The following is a 16,754-nucleotide window of genomic DNA, read 5'->3' as shown; positions in this document are numbered from 1 at the left end:
CTAAATCCTCCAGGAGTTTGGGTTCAGACTACGGTTCAAGAGTGGCCCCACTTGCCACGCTTCCTAAAGACTCAAGTGCGCAGCATGCCCAGAACACTCTGTAGGGGAAGCAAAGAAAGCTTTTTTCCGAGTTTCATTTTCTCTTGGCTTCCTCGACTAACTAGCTTGCTGTTTCCTTCTTGCCTGCCCTTTTTTTTTCTTTTAAGAATCACAGTTCCATGCTGTTTCTTTATACTTTCTCTGTAATGATCCAGCTTCCTCTCCACTCTTAGAGTTTTCTGTGTTGTAGCTCAAGTCTCTGACAGTACTGACCTTAAGCAAATTGGCTGCTGTATCTTTTTTTCCCAGAACTTTTTATATAACAGGCTATCCTCCCACCCCTGGCTTTTATTTAGAAGAATTGTACATGCCCTAGTCTCCTCTCCTTTGTCCCTTTCCTGCTTTCACTGTACTACTGTGAGACTTTCTTGTTTTACTTGTGTTCTCTCTTCTTGATCTCATCTTCACAGTTGAATTTCATCTAATCTCTCATGTGTAGGATATTTTCGCCCCTCATCCTCTTTGCAGCAGCATTCTATATCTCCCAAAAGCAAATTCAATGTCACCAAACTTTGGCAAGCAATGGTAATTAGCCTGAAGACGTCCAGGGGAGACAGTTTACAGCACTTATTACACAGCAAAACTGACCAAGCATCCTCGCTGGTCCCCTCTGCTCGCCTCCAGAGTTCCTCCCAGCTACCAGTGGCCTCCTCCTCCCAGCCCACCCCACACACAGCCTCTCTGGCTCAGTTTTCCCATCTACCGGCTCCTATTCCCCTCTTGTCTATACTGTTCCCTTTTCTGTGCAGAGCAGTTTAGCTCCCTCTCGCTTCTTTAAAGATCTGTGCTCACACTCATAACACAACTCAACAGACAAAGGCCTCTCCATCTGCACCACTCACAACAGAAAACGGAGAATTGTAAACATATCCTCTTTACCTGCAACACATCATTATTTCCTATTATAAACCCCTATACCTTTAGTCAATGCTGGCTCTCACACTGGAAGCCAGGCCAGCCTAGGCCGAGTGTTTTCAAAACACCGCTCCACATACATCGGGTCCTAAATGGATTTTGCCTATCAAACACAGTTCACACACCAAAGCCACTTCCACCCTGTCCCTGTGCTGTCTCTTGAGCCACATTTCCCACTCTCCTCTGCAACAGCCGAACTGATCCATTCACATTCCCTAGACTTACTGGATGCTTTTACCTTTTGTTTTTTGTTGGTTGGTTGGTTTTTACTTTTTCGGGGGTGGGGAAGAAAGATTAGCCCTGAGCTAACATCCACCACCAATCCTCCCCTTTTTGCTGTGGAAGATCTGTGCCCATCTTCCTCTATCCTATATGTGGGATGCCTGCCACAGCATGGCCTGACAAGCAGTGCATAGATCCGTGCCCGGGATCCAAACCAGTGAACCCCAGGCTGCTGAAGTGGAATGTGCAAACTCAACTGCCTCACCACTGGGCCAGCCCCTGGATGCTTTTATCTTTATGACACTCCCTCTGTTTAGAATGCCCTCTCCCTCAGCTGAATTGCCGTCTTGTCCAGTGAGAGAAGTCATCTCTCTTGCTGGGGCTGAAGTCATCTGGAGGCTTGACTGGGCTAGATGTCCAAAATGGCTCACTCTCATTGCTGGGCTGTCAACAAGGGCCTACAAGTGGCCTCTCTATGTGGCTTGGGCTTCTTACAACATGGCAGCTGGGTTCCAAGAGAGCACCTCCCCAAAGCAAATGTTCTAAGAAACCAAGATGGAAGCTGCGAGGCTTCTTCCGACCAAGCCTTGGATGTCATGCGTCATTGCTTCTGCTGCAGTCTCTTGGTCAAGTGGGTCACTGAGGCCAGCCCAGATTCGAGCGGAGGGGATTCAGACTCCACTTCCCAGTGAGGGGAGTAGCAAACGATTTGCCTCAGTCTTTTATCAAACACGTTTGATATGCCTCATATGGCACTTACACCACATTGCCGTGGGTGCTGGGCTTTTCTCTCCTGCCAGAGTCTGGCCTCCCAGAAGGCAGGAATGAAGCCTCACCCATCCCTGTTTCCCCTCCTGGGTGCTTAGCACCAGAGAACACTTCATGAGTGTTTCACGAATGAAGAGCCTGTTTCTGCCTCTCCATAAAAAAGCTGTTGAAATATTCGAACAATTTTTATGACACTAGACTAAGCGTGGTTTTTTCTCTCAAGGTCTTGTTTAGTACTTTTGATGTGGTTATGGGCCCAGCAGCAATAGGAGCTGCAGGAGAAAAGGGAAATGAAGAATTCAGAGAAATGAGGGGCGTGCTGTTCAGATGCACCTGGGCTCTCTCCCAACAAGGTCTGCACTTGCTTAGCGGCCTTTAAAAGCCATTTGTACTGAGGTCAAATCTCAGTTCCTAAAGGCAGGGTTTGCCGCCCTCACATCTCTGCTCCCTTCCTTTAGTTGGCAGTTATTAAACCAAGCAAAGAAAGGATAAGCAAATCCTTTAATTCTACCTAAATGACTTTAATAACACTTTTCTCATCCAAGGTTCTTAAATCTCCTTCAAGAAATAAAAATGAAGGGGCCGGCCCCTTGGCCGAGTGGTTAAGTTCACACACACCGCTTCGGCAGCCCTGGGTTTCCGCAGTTCGGATCCTGGGCACAGACATGGCACCACTTATCAGGCCATGCTGAGGCGGTGTCACACATGCCACAACTAGAAGGACCCACAACTAAGATATACAACTATGTACTGGGGGGATTTGGGAGAAAAAAGAAAAAAAAAAGGAAGATTGGCAACAGTTGTTAGCTCAGGTGCCAATCTTTAAAAATAAAAAAAAAAATTTTAAAAGAAATAAAAATGAAGATGCTCTGAAAATACCTTGGGCTGACAGAAAAAGGGATATAGGATGAATCATCAAAACACTGGACTTTTGCTGTTTGGAAGGGAGACTAGAAACCCAGGACATCCTCCACCAAACCCATTATAATTCCATTTGCACTGAAACTATTTAGGCTATATCAAGATTCACCATGTTTTATACTGGCACCAAACTTTTCACATTTCACTGGACTTTAACCTCTCCTCTTCTTGTCAGGATGTTAAAGAAAGCTCAATCCTCTTTTCTTCTGAGTGTATTAAAGTAACAACTCCAGGACCCTTTGTCCACCAAACTTTGGGGAGAAAAACAAGGGCTCTCTGAAGTCTCTAAAATAAGTGTCTGCTTGCTCCAAGCCTCTTGACCCTTGGGGAATGGAGGCCTATCTTTCAGTGAGGAGACCGACACAGTCAGGCTCTTTCCCTTTCCACTCCATCCTGTTAGCAGGAGGGGTGGGCACATGGAGGCCTGCACAACAGCACTGTTTGTGGGGAGGAGTGGAGGACACTCTTGACCCTGATCTGCCTTGTCCTCAGCAGGCTTCCAGCTCCCAGTCTGTTTGGATCAGTCTGATCTCCCCATGAGCAATGCATCTTGATCCCTCTCACGGTGGCCCAGAGATTGGGCAGAACTTGCCTCATCTCACACCTTTGCCTTTATGCTGTGGATCCTCTGAGACTGAAGCCACATGCCCCTCTAGTCCCTCATGAGACTCCCCCAGTCTCTGCTGCAAGATCCCCTTGCCCCATGGCTCCCAGGCAGGCCTACAAATTCAGGCTCTGCTCAGCTTCCTCACACAGCTTGGAGCTCTTGGGAATTTTTATTTTATTTTATTTATTTTTTGCTGAGGAAGATTCGCCACGAGCTAACATCTGTTGCCAATCTTCACCCTTTTTGTATGTGGGCTGCCAGCACAGCATAGCCACTGACAGACCAGTGTTGTAGGTCCGCGCCCCAGAACCAAGCCTGGGCTATCAAAGTGGAGCACACTGAACTTAGCTACTAGGCCACCAGGGCTGGCCCTCTTGGGAATTTTTAAATCTTCCTCTCGTGCTACTTGAAAGTTGCAGGAAATGGGTAGGGCTAGCTCTGGCCCTCTCATGCCTAAGCCCCCAATGCCACCATCTCTGCAGCCTTTCCAATGTCCTTGTAACATGGGGCAGCGGGCCTGCTTTCAAAATTTCCATGTAGGAAGCAGGGTGGAAGTCTCCTTTAAAACTGGTTCCTCTTAAATTTCAAAGAAGATTCTAGCACATTCTTCCCATACCCTAAGAATTATCTTGAGGAAGTGCCAAGAAGAGCATATGACCTTACCTTGCCCTTACATCTCTCACCCCACAGTGATTATCAAATCTGAGATGAAGATATAAAAAAACTGGTTCTGCCAGCTCACCTCCATTTTCCAACATTTTCTGTCTCACATCAAGATGATGCCTTGTGAATGTTGTCAGGAGTTTGGCACTGGTCCATGTCTAAAAACTGGGGAGAGAAAGGGGAGTGCAGAAAATAAATATCACATATGCATTTGGGATGAATTCTGGATTTTTCATAGCACAGTGTTCATCTCCTGCGCTGCTATTTACTCACTGAATATGGGGAGGAGGGAGCAGAGGTTTCTCTTTTCCTTCACAGAAATTGAACTAAATCAGAGGCACTGACAGAGCTCTCTTTCACGCAGTTGTTCAATACGACAATTGAAACTTCTACAAAGTCAGATGATCTACAGCAGCGCATGGAGATACTACTGGAACAAACTCTCTTAACTGCTTATGTCAACATCTCGAGAGGACTTTTTGAGCAACATAAACTCATCTACAGCTTTATGCTCTGTGTTGAGATCATGCGTCAGCAAGGAAACTTAACTGATGCAGAATGGAATTTCTTTCTCCGAGGTTCTGCAGGATTAGAAAAGGTACCTGTTTCAAGTTTAGGTTGTAAATGTTATTCTAGATAGAGCCCACTTGTACCCACCAATGTTCCACGGTGGCTGAAGCTTATACATTTGGCTGTGTGGCCCAGTGGGGAGGGCGCTAGGGGTCAGGAGGCCCAGACTACAGCTTCACTCTGCCTCCAGGAGCTGTGTAATGTTGCTAACATTTAACCTCTTTTTTTTTTTTTTTTTGAGGAGATTAGCCCTGAGCTAACATCTGCTGCCAATCCTCCTCTCTTTTTTTGCTGAGGAAGACTGGCCCTGAGCTAACATCCATGCCCATCTTCCTCTACTTTATATGTGGGATGCCTGCCACAGCATGGCTTGCCAAGCGGTGCCATGTCTGCACCCGGGATCCGAACCAGTGAACCCTGGGCCACCAGAAGTGGAACATGCGAACTTAACCACTGCGCCACCAGGCTGGCCCCTAATATTTAACATCTTTATTCAGCAGTGTCCTCATCTATACAAAAGGGATGTTGGGAGTAACCAGTGAGCTAGTAGAAGTGAACATGTTCTGAAAAGTTGGCCATCTTAGAAATATGAAGAGTTAAAATCCAATAAAAGTTGTAATTCACAGATTTGGCAATGCTGTTTGTGAAACCCTGACCCTCTCTTGCCTGGACACATCTTTCATTATATAGCACAGGAAGTAATATAACTTGATCGCTGCCTTTTGTAATACTCTATTACAAGTTCTGCTACAGTTTCCTTCTTCACTTTCATACATTTTGCCTAATTTGTTCCAGCCCCTTAAACTGGCCTAACTCACCCACGTACCACAAACCTAGTGGCCCATAGAAGTGAGCCACAGAACCCCCAACTCTTGCCTGCAATTCCATCTCAGGCCCACTCTAAACTGTTGGCTCTGTCCTGCCAATCTTGAGCCTCGCCCTTGGCACTGCAGACGTGACATCTGCACCTGTTTGCCAGTATTTGAGCCTCAGTGTATCACTGGGAGGTTGGACATCATGCTTTTATTTGACTCTCACACATCATTATTCTTCAGGGAAATGCAAATCAAAACCATAAGGAGATAGCATTCACACCCATTAGAATGGCTAGAATCAGAAAGACAGATAATAACAAGTAATGATGAGGATGTGGAGAAATGAGAACCCTCATAAACTGCTGGCTAGAATGAAAAATGGTGCAGCTGCTTTGGAAAACAGTCTGGCAGCAACTCAAACAATTAAACATGGAATTACCATATGATCCAGCAGTTCCGCTCCTAGCTATATATCAAAAAGAAATGAAAACATATGTCCACACAAAAACTTGGACATGAATATTCATAGCAGCATTATTCATAATAGCCAAAAAGATGGAAACAATCCAAATGTCCATAAATGAATGTGTAGAAAAGTGAAATGTAGTATATCCATACAATGGAATATTACTCAATCGTAAAGAGGAATGAAGTACTGAAACATACCACAACAGGAATAAACCTTGCAAACATTAAGCTAAGTGAAAGAAGAAAGTCACAAAAAACTACATATTATAAAATTTGATTTATATGAACTATCCAGAATAGGAAAATCTAGAAAGCATTTCAGTAGTTATTTAGGGCTGGGGGGCATGAGCAGATAGGAGGGTAATAGCTGAACAATACATGGGTTTTTTTTGAGGAGATAAAATGTTCTAAAATTGTCATTATGGTTGCACATATCTGCTGAATTTACTAAAATACATTGTATTCTATGCTTTGAATGAATTGCATGTTTTCATTTCTCTTTGATATTCAGATGTCATCTCAATAAAGCTGGTGAAAAATGTAGTATGGAACTTCAGCCATTCATGAAAATAGTCATGAAATTTTCAAAGAAGTAGTTTTCAGTCTACAATCACAGCTGTTTCTCTGTCTCTTTTCAAACTGTTTACCCACATATACATGCTTTGTGGAATATTGCCAGATGGCATAATACTTTCCCAGAAATTTGCTAGGAATATATCAGATGATTAGACATACAGTGGGCCCAGCTGGAATGAGATGCCACGTCTCTCGCTACTGATATTGCTCTGCCACACAGCTTCCCATCTGTCCAGCATTCCCATAGATGTTCTCACCTCCAGGAATCTGATTTGAAGACTAGTTCTCTAGAAAAAACAAATCATTAATCATGAGAATATTGGGGGAGTCGAGAGAGACTGATGTGGTGTGGAGAACAGGCTGGAAGTAGATTTAATAGATTTAATTTTAATCCTTCACCAGATCAACTGCTTTCTGTAAAAGTCAACCCGAAATGCTTCCATCAGCTACACTTCTGTGCAAAGGTCTACAGGTAGAAGTGATTCAACATCATTTCTGTTTCACCATATCTTATTACTTGTCTTAGGTAAATGGTTATTTTTAACATGTTATAAGAGCTTGATTTTTCACTTAGACAAGGTGAAAGCATGTTTTGTGGTTGTCTTTGTGAATTATTATTCATTTTCTTTCCATCTTCTAATAGGAACGCCCGCCTAAGCCTGAAGTTCCCTGGCTGGTTACTGCCACATGGTTCGTGTGCTGTGACTTAGAAGAATCGTTTCTAGTTTTTAAAGGACTTACAAAATATATACTGTTACATCCTATTCCCATACGCTTAGGTAATATTTCAAAAAGGATCTGCTATGGGGGATTGTAAACAAGCTTGTGAATCCTAATTTTAATGTCTCCTTTAACCTCTTCTGCAATATCAATATTTTTCACTAGGAAATGTCTTCATTATTAAGAAATTATGAATTACTTGTTTTCCCAATTTCTTAAGTTGAATGCTTGGCCCATGAATTTTCACTATTTCAATGTTTACTATTATACTCATTTTAAGGGGATACTTTTACCTCGAAGTAATGCTTTAGCTGCATCCCATAGGATTTTTTAACTTTTTAATTGAAGGATAACATACATTCAGAAAACTGCACAAATCAAAATTGTACAACTTGATTAATTATCAAAAACTAGCTATACTTATGAGCCACCACCTGAGCCAAGAACTAAACCATACCAGCCTCCCAGAATCCCCTCATGTTCCTTCACAGGACCCTTGCCCACTTCCCCAGAGGTAATGACTGCTCTGAATTATAACATTCTATGTTGATTTTCCCCCACAAGTTTTACTATGTAGCCCTTTCAATTCTAAAAGTACACTTTTTAGTTTGAAAGCATTTAGGATTTGGGGGGACTTTTTATTTCTATAATTTAATTATATTATGGAAATTATACTCGTGTTTTGCATGAAATTGATTCTTTGTAATTTATATAAACTTCAGTTTATAAAAAAGGTTCCATATGTGTGATTTCTTGGATGCAAGATTCCATATGTGACCTTTAGCTCAAGCTTATATATATTTTTTTGGCCTGTTTAACTTTTTTTTTGAGGTATATTAGACATACAGCATTATATTAGTTTCAGGTGTACAACATAATGATTCAACATTTGTTTATATTGTGAAATGATCACCACAATAAGTCCAGTTAACATCCATACTGTGGATAGTTACGGAATTTTTTTATTCTGATAAGAACTTTTAAGATCTACTCTCTTAGCAACTTTCAAATATACAATACAGTATTGTTAACTATAGTTGCTATGCTGTACATTACATCCCCATAACTTACTTATTTTATAACTGGAAGTTTGTACATTTTAACTCCCCTTACCCATTTTGCCCACCCCCTACCCTCCACCTCTGGCAACCACCAATCTGTTCTCTGTATCTATGAGCTTGGATTTCTGGTTTCATTTTTTTTTTTTTTAGATTGCACATATAAGTGAAATAATACAGTATTTGTCTTTCTCTGTATGACATACTTCACTTGATATAATGTCCTCAAGGTCCATCAGACTTATTGATTGTGTTTATTTGACTACTGTTTTTTATATTTAATCAGTCAGTTTCTAAGAAAGGCATATTAAAGTATACCACTATGGCAGTTTCTCTTCGTAATTCTGGAATTTTTCCTGTTCTATCTTGTGAAACTATGCTGTTACATACAAATAGGTTTAGGATTATTATCTTCCTTTTTTATTAAATAATATTCCTCTTTACTCTGAATAGTACTTTTTTTCCTTATAATATGTTTCTAATGCTATTTTTTACAACAGATTTATCTTGGTTGGTGTTCTCCCTCTATATATTCACTCTTCATTTTCAACTCTTTTGTGTCATCATCATGTTTTCAGGGTAGGATTTTTTTGTTGTTTTAAGCAGTGTGAAAGTCTCTCTTTTTTAACAGACAAGTTTTAATCCAATTATATTTATTAAGGTTGTTGATCTATTTCAGCAGCTCTCAAGTGGGGAAGATTTTGCCCCTCGGGGGACATTTGGCAATGTCTGAAGACACTTTTGGTTGCCACAACCGAGGTAGTGCTCCTGGCATCTGGTACCTAGAGACCAGGGATGTGGCTAAACATCCTACAATGCTCAGAACAATCCTCCACAACAAATAACCACTTAGCCCAAAATGTCAGTAGAGGAGAGGCTAGGAGACCCTGATCTATTTGGACTGACCTCTACCATCTTATTTTGTGGGGACTTTTTTCTTTGAAGGCTTTTTCTCTGCTCTATTTTTTTTTCTTCTTTCTTGCCTTCAGATATATTGTGCATATTCTTTTTCTTTCCCCCTCTACCGATTTGAAGTTCTATGCTCTATTTCTATTTTTCAGTAATTACTCTTATACTTCTATTATGAATATGTATTTAACTGAGTAAACCTAGTAAGTGTGGTGGTTTAAAGTCTAAATGGGCCAGAATTTCTGGGACCCTCTTATGCTTGTTTGATTTCTAAATAAAGACTAGAAAAAATAAAATGCTCTTCAATAAATGCATCAAATAGAAATTATGTTTCTCTATTGTGGACCACTTAAACAAGACAGTTAGAGGTAGAGGTAGAAGCCAGAAAGAAAAACACTACAGGAGAAGCCTAGAGATGGATGGCTAGGGGCAGATCCGAAGCAAGCAGGGCCAGATGGAGCCTTGTAAACATGGAGGCAAAGAAAGAGGGAAGGGAGGAGGCTGAAAGGCAAAGTAATTCTGGGACCAACTCATCATGTTTGGACAAAAGGCACCATGTTATCCCTGTCAATTGGGACTAAAGTTCCAGCAATTTAAAACAACTTTCCTGCTTTCATTTGTTAAATTTCAAGGTTTATTCCAGAAACCCTACAGAATTGTGAAGGTTTGTACACGTGTGATAGAATGGCTTGTGTTCTAAAAGTGAGCTTTAGATCTTTGCAGGTGAAGTTTAATAATTAATTCCAGTGTCGTTCTTACTTTCAAAAGCTTCTTAATTGCCTCAATCTTTTGTCTTTGATGGTCTCTAAGTGCTTCATGCTCTTTAATTGAGAGTTATCTAAAATAGTTTGTCTTATCCTGTCTTATTAGCCCGAGCCCCAGTGATTATACGATAAATAATGAGAACCTCGAGAGAAAAGAACTCCTTTTGGAATAAATGGTTTTACTACCTGGTCGTCAGAATAATACAACCACCTTCAACTAAAGAGCACAGTGGAGTGCTGTGCCCTGTGGTCTCACATCATGTAATTGTTTATATTCCATATAGAAATTAGAAGTCTTGCAGAGGTGCACACTTCTCCAGGGCCATGGTCTTAAATGTCAATAAATTTCTGTCAGCAGCTCTTTGATTGCTATTACTAAGCCCTCAGAGGAGAGCCCCAGCAGACCAGCTGGAGAAAGTAGTTTTCTAGCCTGAAATGTAAGCTTACTATATTGCCTAATGTTCAACACAAAGAACCCGTTTCATCACTGGAGGACGCACTGGCTGTGTTGGCTTGCTGAGAGGCGTACAGCACAGCGTGCACTCTGTACCTATGGGAATGTCAATGCTAATTCTTACTCCATGTTATAACCATTGTAAGGGCTAACTAGGATCCTAACGCTCACATGAGATGCAAGCCCACTTCTTATGTTCCATGGGGCAGGGGGAACAATGTATTTTGTTTCTTAGGGCGTAAAGTTGTATATATGTCAATTTATTCCCATATTATTTATATTGTTCAAATTATATGTGGCAAAATTTTCAATTTGTTTCATCTGTCCTGGGCTGATAATTGTGTGTTATATCCTACCATTTACCACTATTATGTTTTTTTCTGCTTTTTCTTCTACCTACAGCACTGATTATTTGATGTATTTTTATGCTATTATCTGGAGCATATAGCTTCATTTTATTACATTTTTATTATGGGGTTTGTATTTTAATTAGTATAACTTGACCTACCTTGTCCCATTTAATTATCTTTGCCTTAAACTCTAATTTATCCACTGTTATTCTTACCACTTCAATTTTTTGTTCACATTTGATTAATGTGTGCCAATGCATCCTTTTATTTTAACCTCTCTGTTATTATTTTTAGCTTTGCTTTTTGAAAGTGGTTTCCTGTTGAATTTGCTGTCTGATCCAATTTTAAATTCTTTACTTGTTAATTAGTTTGGGTAAGGGGAAATTAATATATTTAGCTTTGTGGTAAAGACTGATAGTAAATGTAGAGATTTTTTAATTACCAAATATGTTTATTTAATTTCAAAATCAAAACAAGTTTAATTAAAGCATCTTTTAAAATTATATTTCCAGGGTCTTTTGAGACTTACATTAACCCACAGGAAGGGGGAGTCTATTCTAAAATGAAGGAGGAAGAAAAAAGCACAACACAGGAAAAGGAGGCCACAATCCATGATTCTTGGCATCCAGAATTAAGTTCTTTCCATAAGCTACTTCTGATTAAATGTTGTAAGGAAGAAAAGGTAGGATTTTTTTAATTAAAAAACTGTGTTATAATTATTTCTACTAAAGTTCACCAGCCAGTAATGATTCATGAATTGATTAGATTCACTTGTTTAGAGAGTAACAATGGCCAAGTTTGGGGAATGGTTCTAAGAAACAGAGACTCTATGTTATTAATAAAACATAATGTTTTACACAGAAAATAATGAAATAAAAGGCTGGAGAGCCAACCAGAACCTGGTCATCCTAGTGGACACCGTTAGGGAACTTGTGCTCTCTGCCAGAGAAGACAGGGGTCTGATGGAGAGTGTTAGCAGAGAATTGATGGGCCTTTCAGATCTTGGCAGCAGTGGGAAGAAGGCATTTGAAGATAACAAAACCATAATCACCAAGACCAGTTTGAAGACTGTTAAAGTAGTCTGTGTAAGAAATTATGGCAGCCTGAATTAGATAGAGGTAGTAGTTTGAAGAGGGGGATGTGGGTAGCAGATTGATGGAGGGGGATGTGGAGATGAGACAACTGATGAGGCTCCTGGTTTCTGCTTGTCAAAGGAGACAGGTATATTAATAACTAAGCAAATATGAAAGGGGAAACATTTCAGAGAAAGATGTCACTGAGTCTTCAGTGCCTGCCAGCTATCAGAGTGGACTGCAATCTGGAGACCCATTAATACATGGGTAGGAAACTTTAGAGAGAAATATGAGTTAGAAATAGAGATTTAGGAGATCTCAAGATGTCAGCATAGGTGGACTCTGAACTCACCTTCTCCCATGAACACAACTATTCTTGGAAAAATTACCCTGGAGAGAGAACTGAAAACTGGATAAAAAGAATCCCCACAACAAGGGACAGTCCTGACTGAGGTGGAAGAGGCAGAAATTCCTTCTGGAGAGAAAAAAAAAACCCACCTTCACAAGCTGTGGAGCTTCACAGCTGGCTGGTGGGGAGCAACCCTAAGGTGTACAGCTTTCCCTGGAAGAGCAGGGACCTAAGTCGGGGCACATTACCACTATAAGCATCCTTCAGATTCAGCACAACTGAGACAAGTCTCATAATATCTGGATTCACTGGCTATTAACTGAAACAGGGAATACCCTCAGAAAAGCAATTGGACATACACCAAAAAAAACTGGCTCTTAAAGGACCCATGCACAAATTCACCCATCTCAGAAAGCAACCTAAAATCACCAGAAAGAAAAGTACACAATCCTTTGGTGAAAAGAGACTCACCTGGTAGGTTCTGGTTGCATCTCAGTGAGAGGTGAGACCTCTCTAGAGTCTGAGACATTGGTGGCAGCCATCATTGTGACCTAGTACAGGTGTGCTGACACAGACGTGGGCAGATGCCATTGGAGTTCTTCCCCTGGCCTGTTTTCCCAGGGGTCTGCAACACACACTAGAGCACAGATTTAATCCAGCTCATCCAGGGCAAGTAGCCCACCCTAGGGACTGGCCTCACCCAACAGCAAGCCCTCAGACTACTTGTTGGCCTGTACAGACTGGGTACCTCAATCCCCTGCAGGCAGGCAAGTGTGTCTGCTTCTGTAGGTCAGGACCTGCGTGAGGATCAGGAGAACTCTAGGGGGCATTGGTGGAGAGTGTCGGGGCCTCTGCAGTGGGGTGACTGGGTATGCTCCAGGGGTTTGGGAAGTGTGTATAGGCCAGGACTGTGTTGACAGTGTGTGTGGACCTGTGGGAAGTGTGGCTTATCAGTGGCAAAAGACCTGTGCTTCATAAACAGCCACAAAGGGGATCAGACCCACCTTCCAAAGCCTGAAACAATGGGGTGCTCCTATACCTGGGGCCAGCCCCACTCAGTTGCAGTCCTAAGAGAGTAGACAATAACCTTGCAGCCCTGAGGCCTATAGCAATTGTAAGCCCCTGAGCCTAGCAACCAGGCACACTGAGGGCCTGCCCACTTAATAGAAAACTGCAACAGGAGTGTACTATTAGGCCTTGCAGCCAACTGCACTGGGGCTTCCCAAACCTGATTTACAAACAGTTGGCCTGGGAGGGGAAGCCTAGACTCCCTGGGTACCTGCAGTAAGACCAACCCTGCCACAGCAGAAGGACATACATAGCCCACACAGGAGTCATTCCTGGAACATTTGTACTGGTGATGAGAGGGAAGCAACACTGCTGGGCCTCAAAAGGTGTCTCTTACATAAGGCCACTTCTCCAAAATCAGGAGACATCGCTGACTCACCTAAAACACAGATATAAGCACAGAGAAAGAGGCATAATGAAGAGGCAAAGGAATACATTCCAAGCAAGGGAACAGGACAAAACCCCAGAAAAAAAGAACTAAATGAAACAAAAATAAGCCATCTACCTGACAAAGAGTTCAAACAAAAACTCATAAGGATGCTCACTGATATTGGGAGAAGACTGGATGAACACAGTAAGAATGTCAACAAAGAACTGGAAAATATAAAAAAGAACCAATCAGAAATGAAGAATACAATACTGTAAATGAAAAATTCACTAGAGGGATTCAATAGCAGAGTAGATGATACAGAAGAACGAATCAGTGAGCTGGACAAAAGACTAGAGGAAATCACCCAGGCTGAACAGATAAAAGAAAAAAGAATTAAAAGGAACAAGAACAGTCTAAGGGAACTCTGGGACAATATCAAGCACACTAATATTCATATTATAGGTGTCTCAGAAGGAAAAGAGAGAGACAAAGGGGCAGAGAATCTATCTGAAGAAATAGCTGAAAACTTTCCTAACCTAAGGAAGGAAACAGACATCCAAGTACAGAAAGCACAGAGAGCACCAAACAAGATAAACTCAAAGAGGCCCACACCAAGACACATAATTAAAATGTCCAAAATTAAAGATAAAGAGAGAACCTTAAAAGCTGCAAGAGAACAGCAACAAGTGACATACAAAGGAAACCCCACAGGGCTAACTGTAGACTTCTCAGGCAAAACCCTACAGGCTAGAAGAGAGCGGCATGACATATTTAAAGTGCTGAAAGGAAAAAACCTACAGCCAAGAATACTCTATCCAACAAGGTGATCATTCAGAATGGAAGGAGAAATAAAGAGTTTCCCAGACAAGCAAAAATTAAAGTTTATCACAAAGAAACCAATTCTACAAGAAATGCTGAAGGAACTTATTTAAGTGGGAAAGAAAAGACTACAAATAGGAATAAGAAAATTAGTTTTTAAAAAATGCAATAAAATCACTGGTAAAGGCAAAAATACAGTAAAGGTAGCAGATCAACCACCTATGAAGATAATATGAAGGTTTTAAAAGACAAAAGTACTGAAATTACCTATTTCAATCATAAGAGGGTAATGGATAGACACACACAAAATAAGAGATTAGATATGATTTCAAAAACATAAAATGTGGGAGGAGGGGAGTAAAAGAGTAGAGCTTTTAGAAAGAGATCAAACTAAAGAGACTATCAACTCAGTGTAGATTGCTATATATGTAGAATATTATATATGAACCTCATGGTAGTCACAAACCAGAAACCTCTAATAAATAAACAAATAAGTAAGAGAAAGGAAATCAAACATAGTACTAAAGAAAGCCATCAAACCAAAAGGGAGAGAGCAAGAGAAGAAGAAAGGAACAGAAAAGAACTACTAAAACACCTAGGAAAAAAGTAACAAAATGGCAATAAATACATATTCATCAATAGCTAAATGTCAATGGACTAAATCCTCCAATCAAAAGGCACAGGGTAGCTAATTGGATAAAAAAAAAAAAGACCTATATATATGCTGCATAAAGAGACACACTTCAGACCTAAAGACACTCACAAACTGAAAATGAAGGATGGAAAAAGATACTCCATGCAAATGGCAAAGAAAAGAAGGCTGGGGTAGCAATACTTATGTCAGACAAAATAGACTTTAAAACAAAAACCATAACAAGAGACAAAGAAGGGCACTACATAATGACAAAGGGAACAATCCAACAAGAGGATATAACACTTATAAATATCTATGCACCCAACATAGGAGCAACTAAATACATAAAGCAATTATTAACAGACATAAAAGGAGAAATAGACAGTAACACAATAAGAGCAGGGGACTTTAACACTCCACTTATACCAACAGATCACCCAAACAAAAGATCAATATGGAAACATTGGCCTTAAATGACACATTAGACCAGATGGATTTAGTAGATATATATGGAACATTTCATCCCCAAAGTGCAGAATACACATTCTTTTCAAATATTCATGAAACATTCTCCACAACTGATCACATATTAGGCCACAAAACAAGTCTCAATAAATTTAAGCATCTTTTCTGACCACAAAGGTATGAAACTAGAAATCAACTACAGGAAGAAAATCAGAAAAGCCACAAATATGTGGAGATTAAACAAAATGCTACTGAATAACAACTGGGTCAATAAAGAAATCAAAGGAGAAATCAAAAAGTATCTGGAGACAAATGAAAATGAAAATACAACATGCCAAAATCTATGGGATACGGCAAAAGCAGTTCTAAGAGGGAAGTTTATACCAATTCAGGCCCACCTCAACAAACAAGAAAACTCCCAAATAAACAATCTAACAGTGAACCTAAAGGAACTGCAGAAGGAAAAACAAACAAAGCCCAAAATCAGCAGAAGGGAGGAAAAAAAAATCAGAGCAGAAATAAACAAAATAGACACTAAAAACAAAATAGGAAAAAAACCAATGAACCCAAGAGCTTGTTCTTTGAAAAGATAAACAAAATTGACAAACCTTTACCTAGACTCACCAAGAAAAAAAGAGAGAAGACTCAAATAAATAAAATCAGAAATGAAACAGGAAAAATTACAATGGACACCTCAGAAATGCAGAAGATTATAAGAGAATAGTATGAAAAGCTATACGACAACACATTGGAGAATCTAGAAGAAATGGATAAATTCTTAGAATCATACAACCTTCCAAAACTGAGTCAAGAAGAAATAGAGAATTTAAATAGACCAATCACCAGTAAGGAGATAGAAACAGTAATCAAAAACCTTCCAAAAAATAAAGGTCCAGGACCAGATGGCTTCCCTGGTGAATCCTACCAACCATTCAAAGAAGACTTAATACCTATTCTTCTCAAACTCCCCCAAAAAACTGAAGAGGAGGGGAAGCTTCCTAACTCATTCTGTGAAGCCAAAATTATCCTGATACCAAAACCAGACAAGGACCACACAAAAAAGTAAAATTACAGGCCAATATCACTGATGAACATCG

General features: G+C 40.4%; 1 protein-coding gene and 1 long non-coding RNA gene across 3 annotated transcripts in view; one reads left to right on the top strand and one right to left on the bottom strand.

Moving 5' to 3' along the window:
• Window positions 1-7,225, bottom strand: part of LOC106838614 (uncharacterized) — a 53,868-nt gene extending 46,643 nt beyond the window's left edge. Inside the window, exons 1-2 of the long non-coding RNA XR_006529381.2 lie at window positions 6,784-7,225; window positions 4,275-4,360 (exon numbers count right to left, since the gene is read on the bottom strand). This is a non-coding gene — a long non-coding RNA (uncharacterized lncRNA). The remainder of the gene's footprint in view (window positions 1-4,274; window positions 4,361-6,783) is intronic.
• Window positions 1-16,754, top strand: part of DNAH6 (dynein axonemal heavy chain 6) — a 249,681-nt gene that overhangs the window by 175,193 nt on the left and 57,734 nt on the right. For both annotated transcript variants that reach the window (XM_070511881.1, XM_014852847.3), the window contains exons 61-63: window positions 4,560-4,793; window positions 7,268-7,403; window positions 11,392-11,561. In XM_070511881.1, the coding sequence (XP_070367982.1) occupies window positions 4,560-4,793; window positions 7,268-7,403; window positions 11,392-11,561 (540 nt within the window). The remainder of the gene's footprint in view (window positions 1-4,559; window positions 4,794-7,267; window positions 7,404-11,391; window positions 11,562-16,754) is intronic.

The sequence above is a fragment of the Equus asinus genome, chromosome 6, assembly GCF_041296235.1.
Source record: "Equus asinus isolate D_3611 breed Donkey chromosome 6, EquAss-T2T_v2, whole genome shotgun sequence".
Classification (NCBI taxonomy): Eukaryota; Metazoa; Chordata; class Mammalia; order Perissodactyla; family Equidae; genus Equus; species Equus asinus.
The sequence above is the reverse complement of the archived record's forward strand: the minus strand, read 5'-3'. Positions and strand labels throughout refer to the sequence as shown.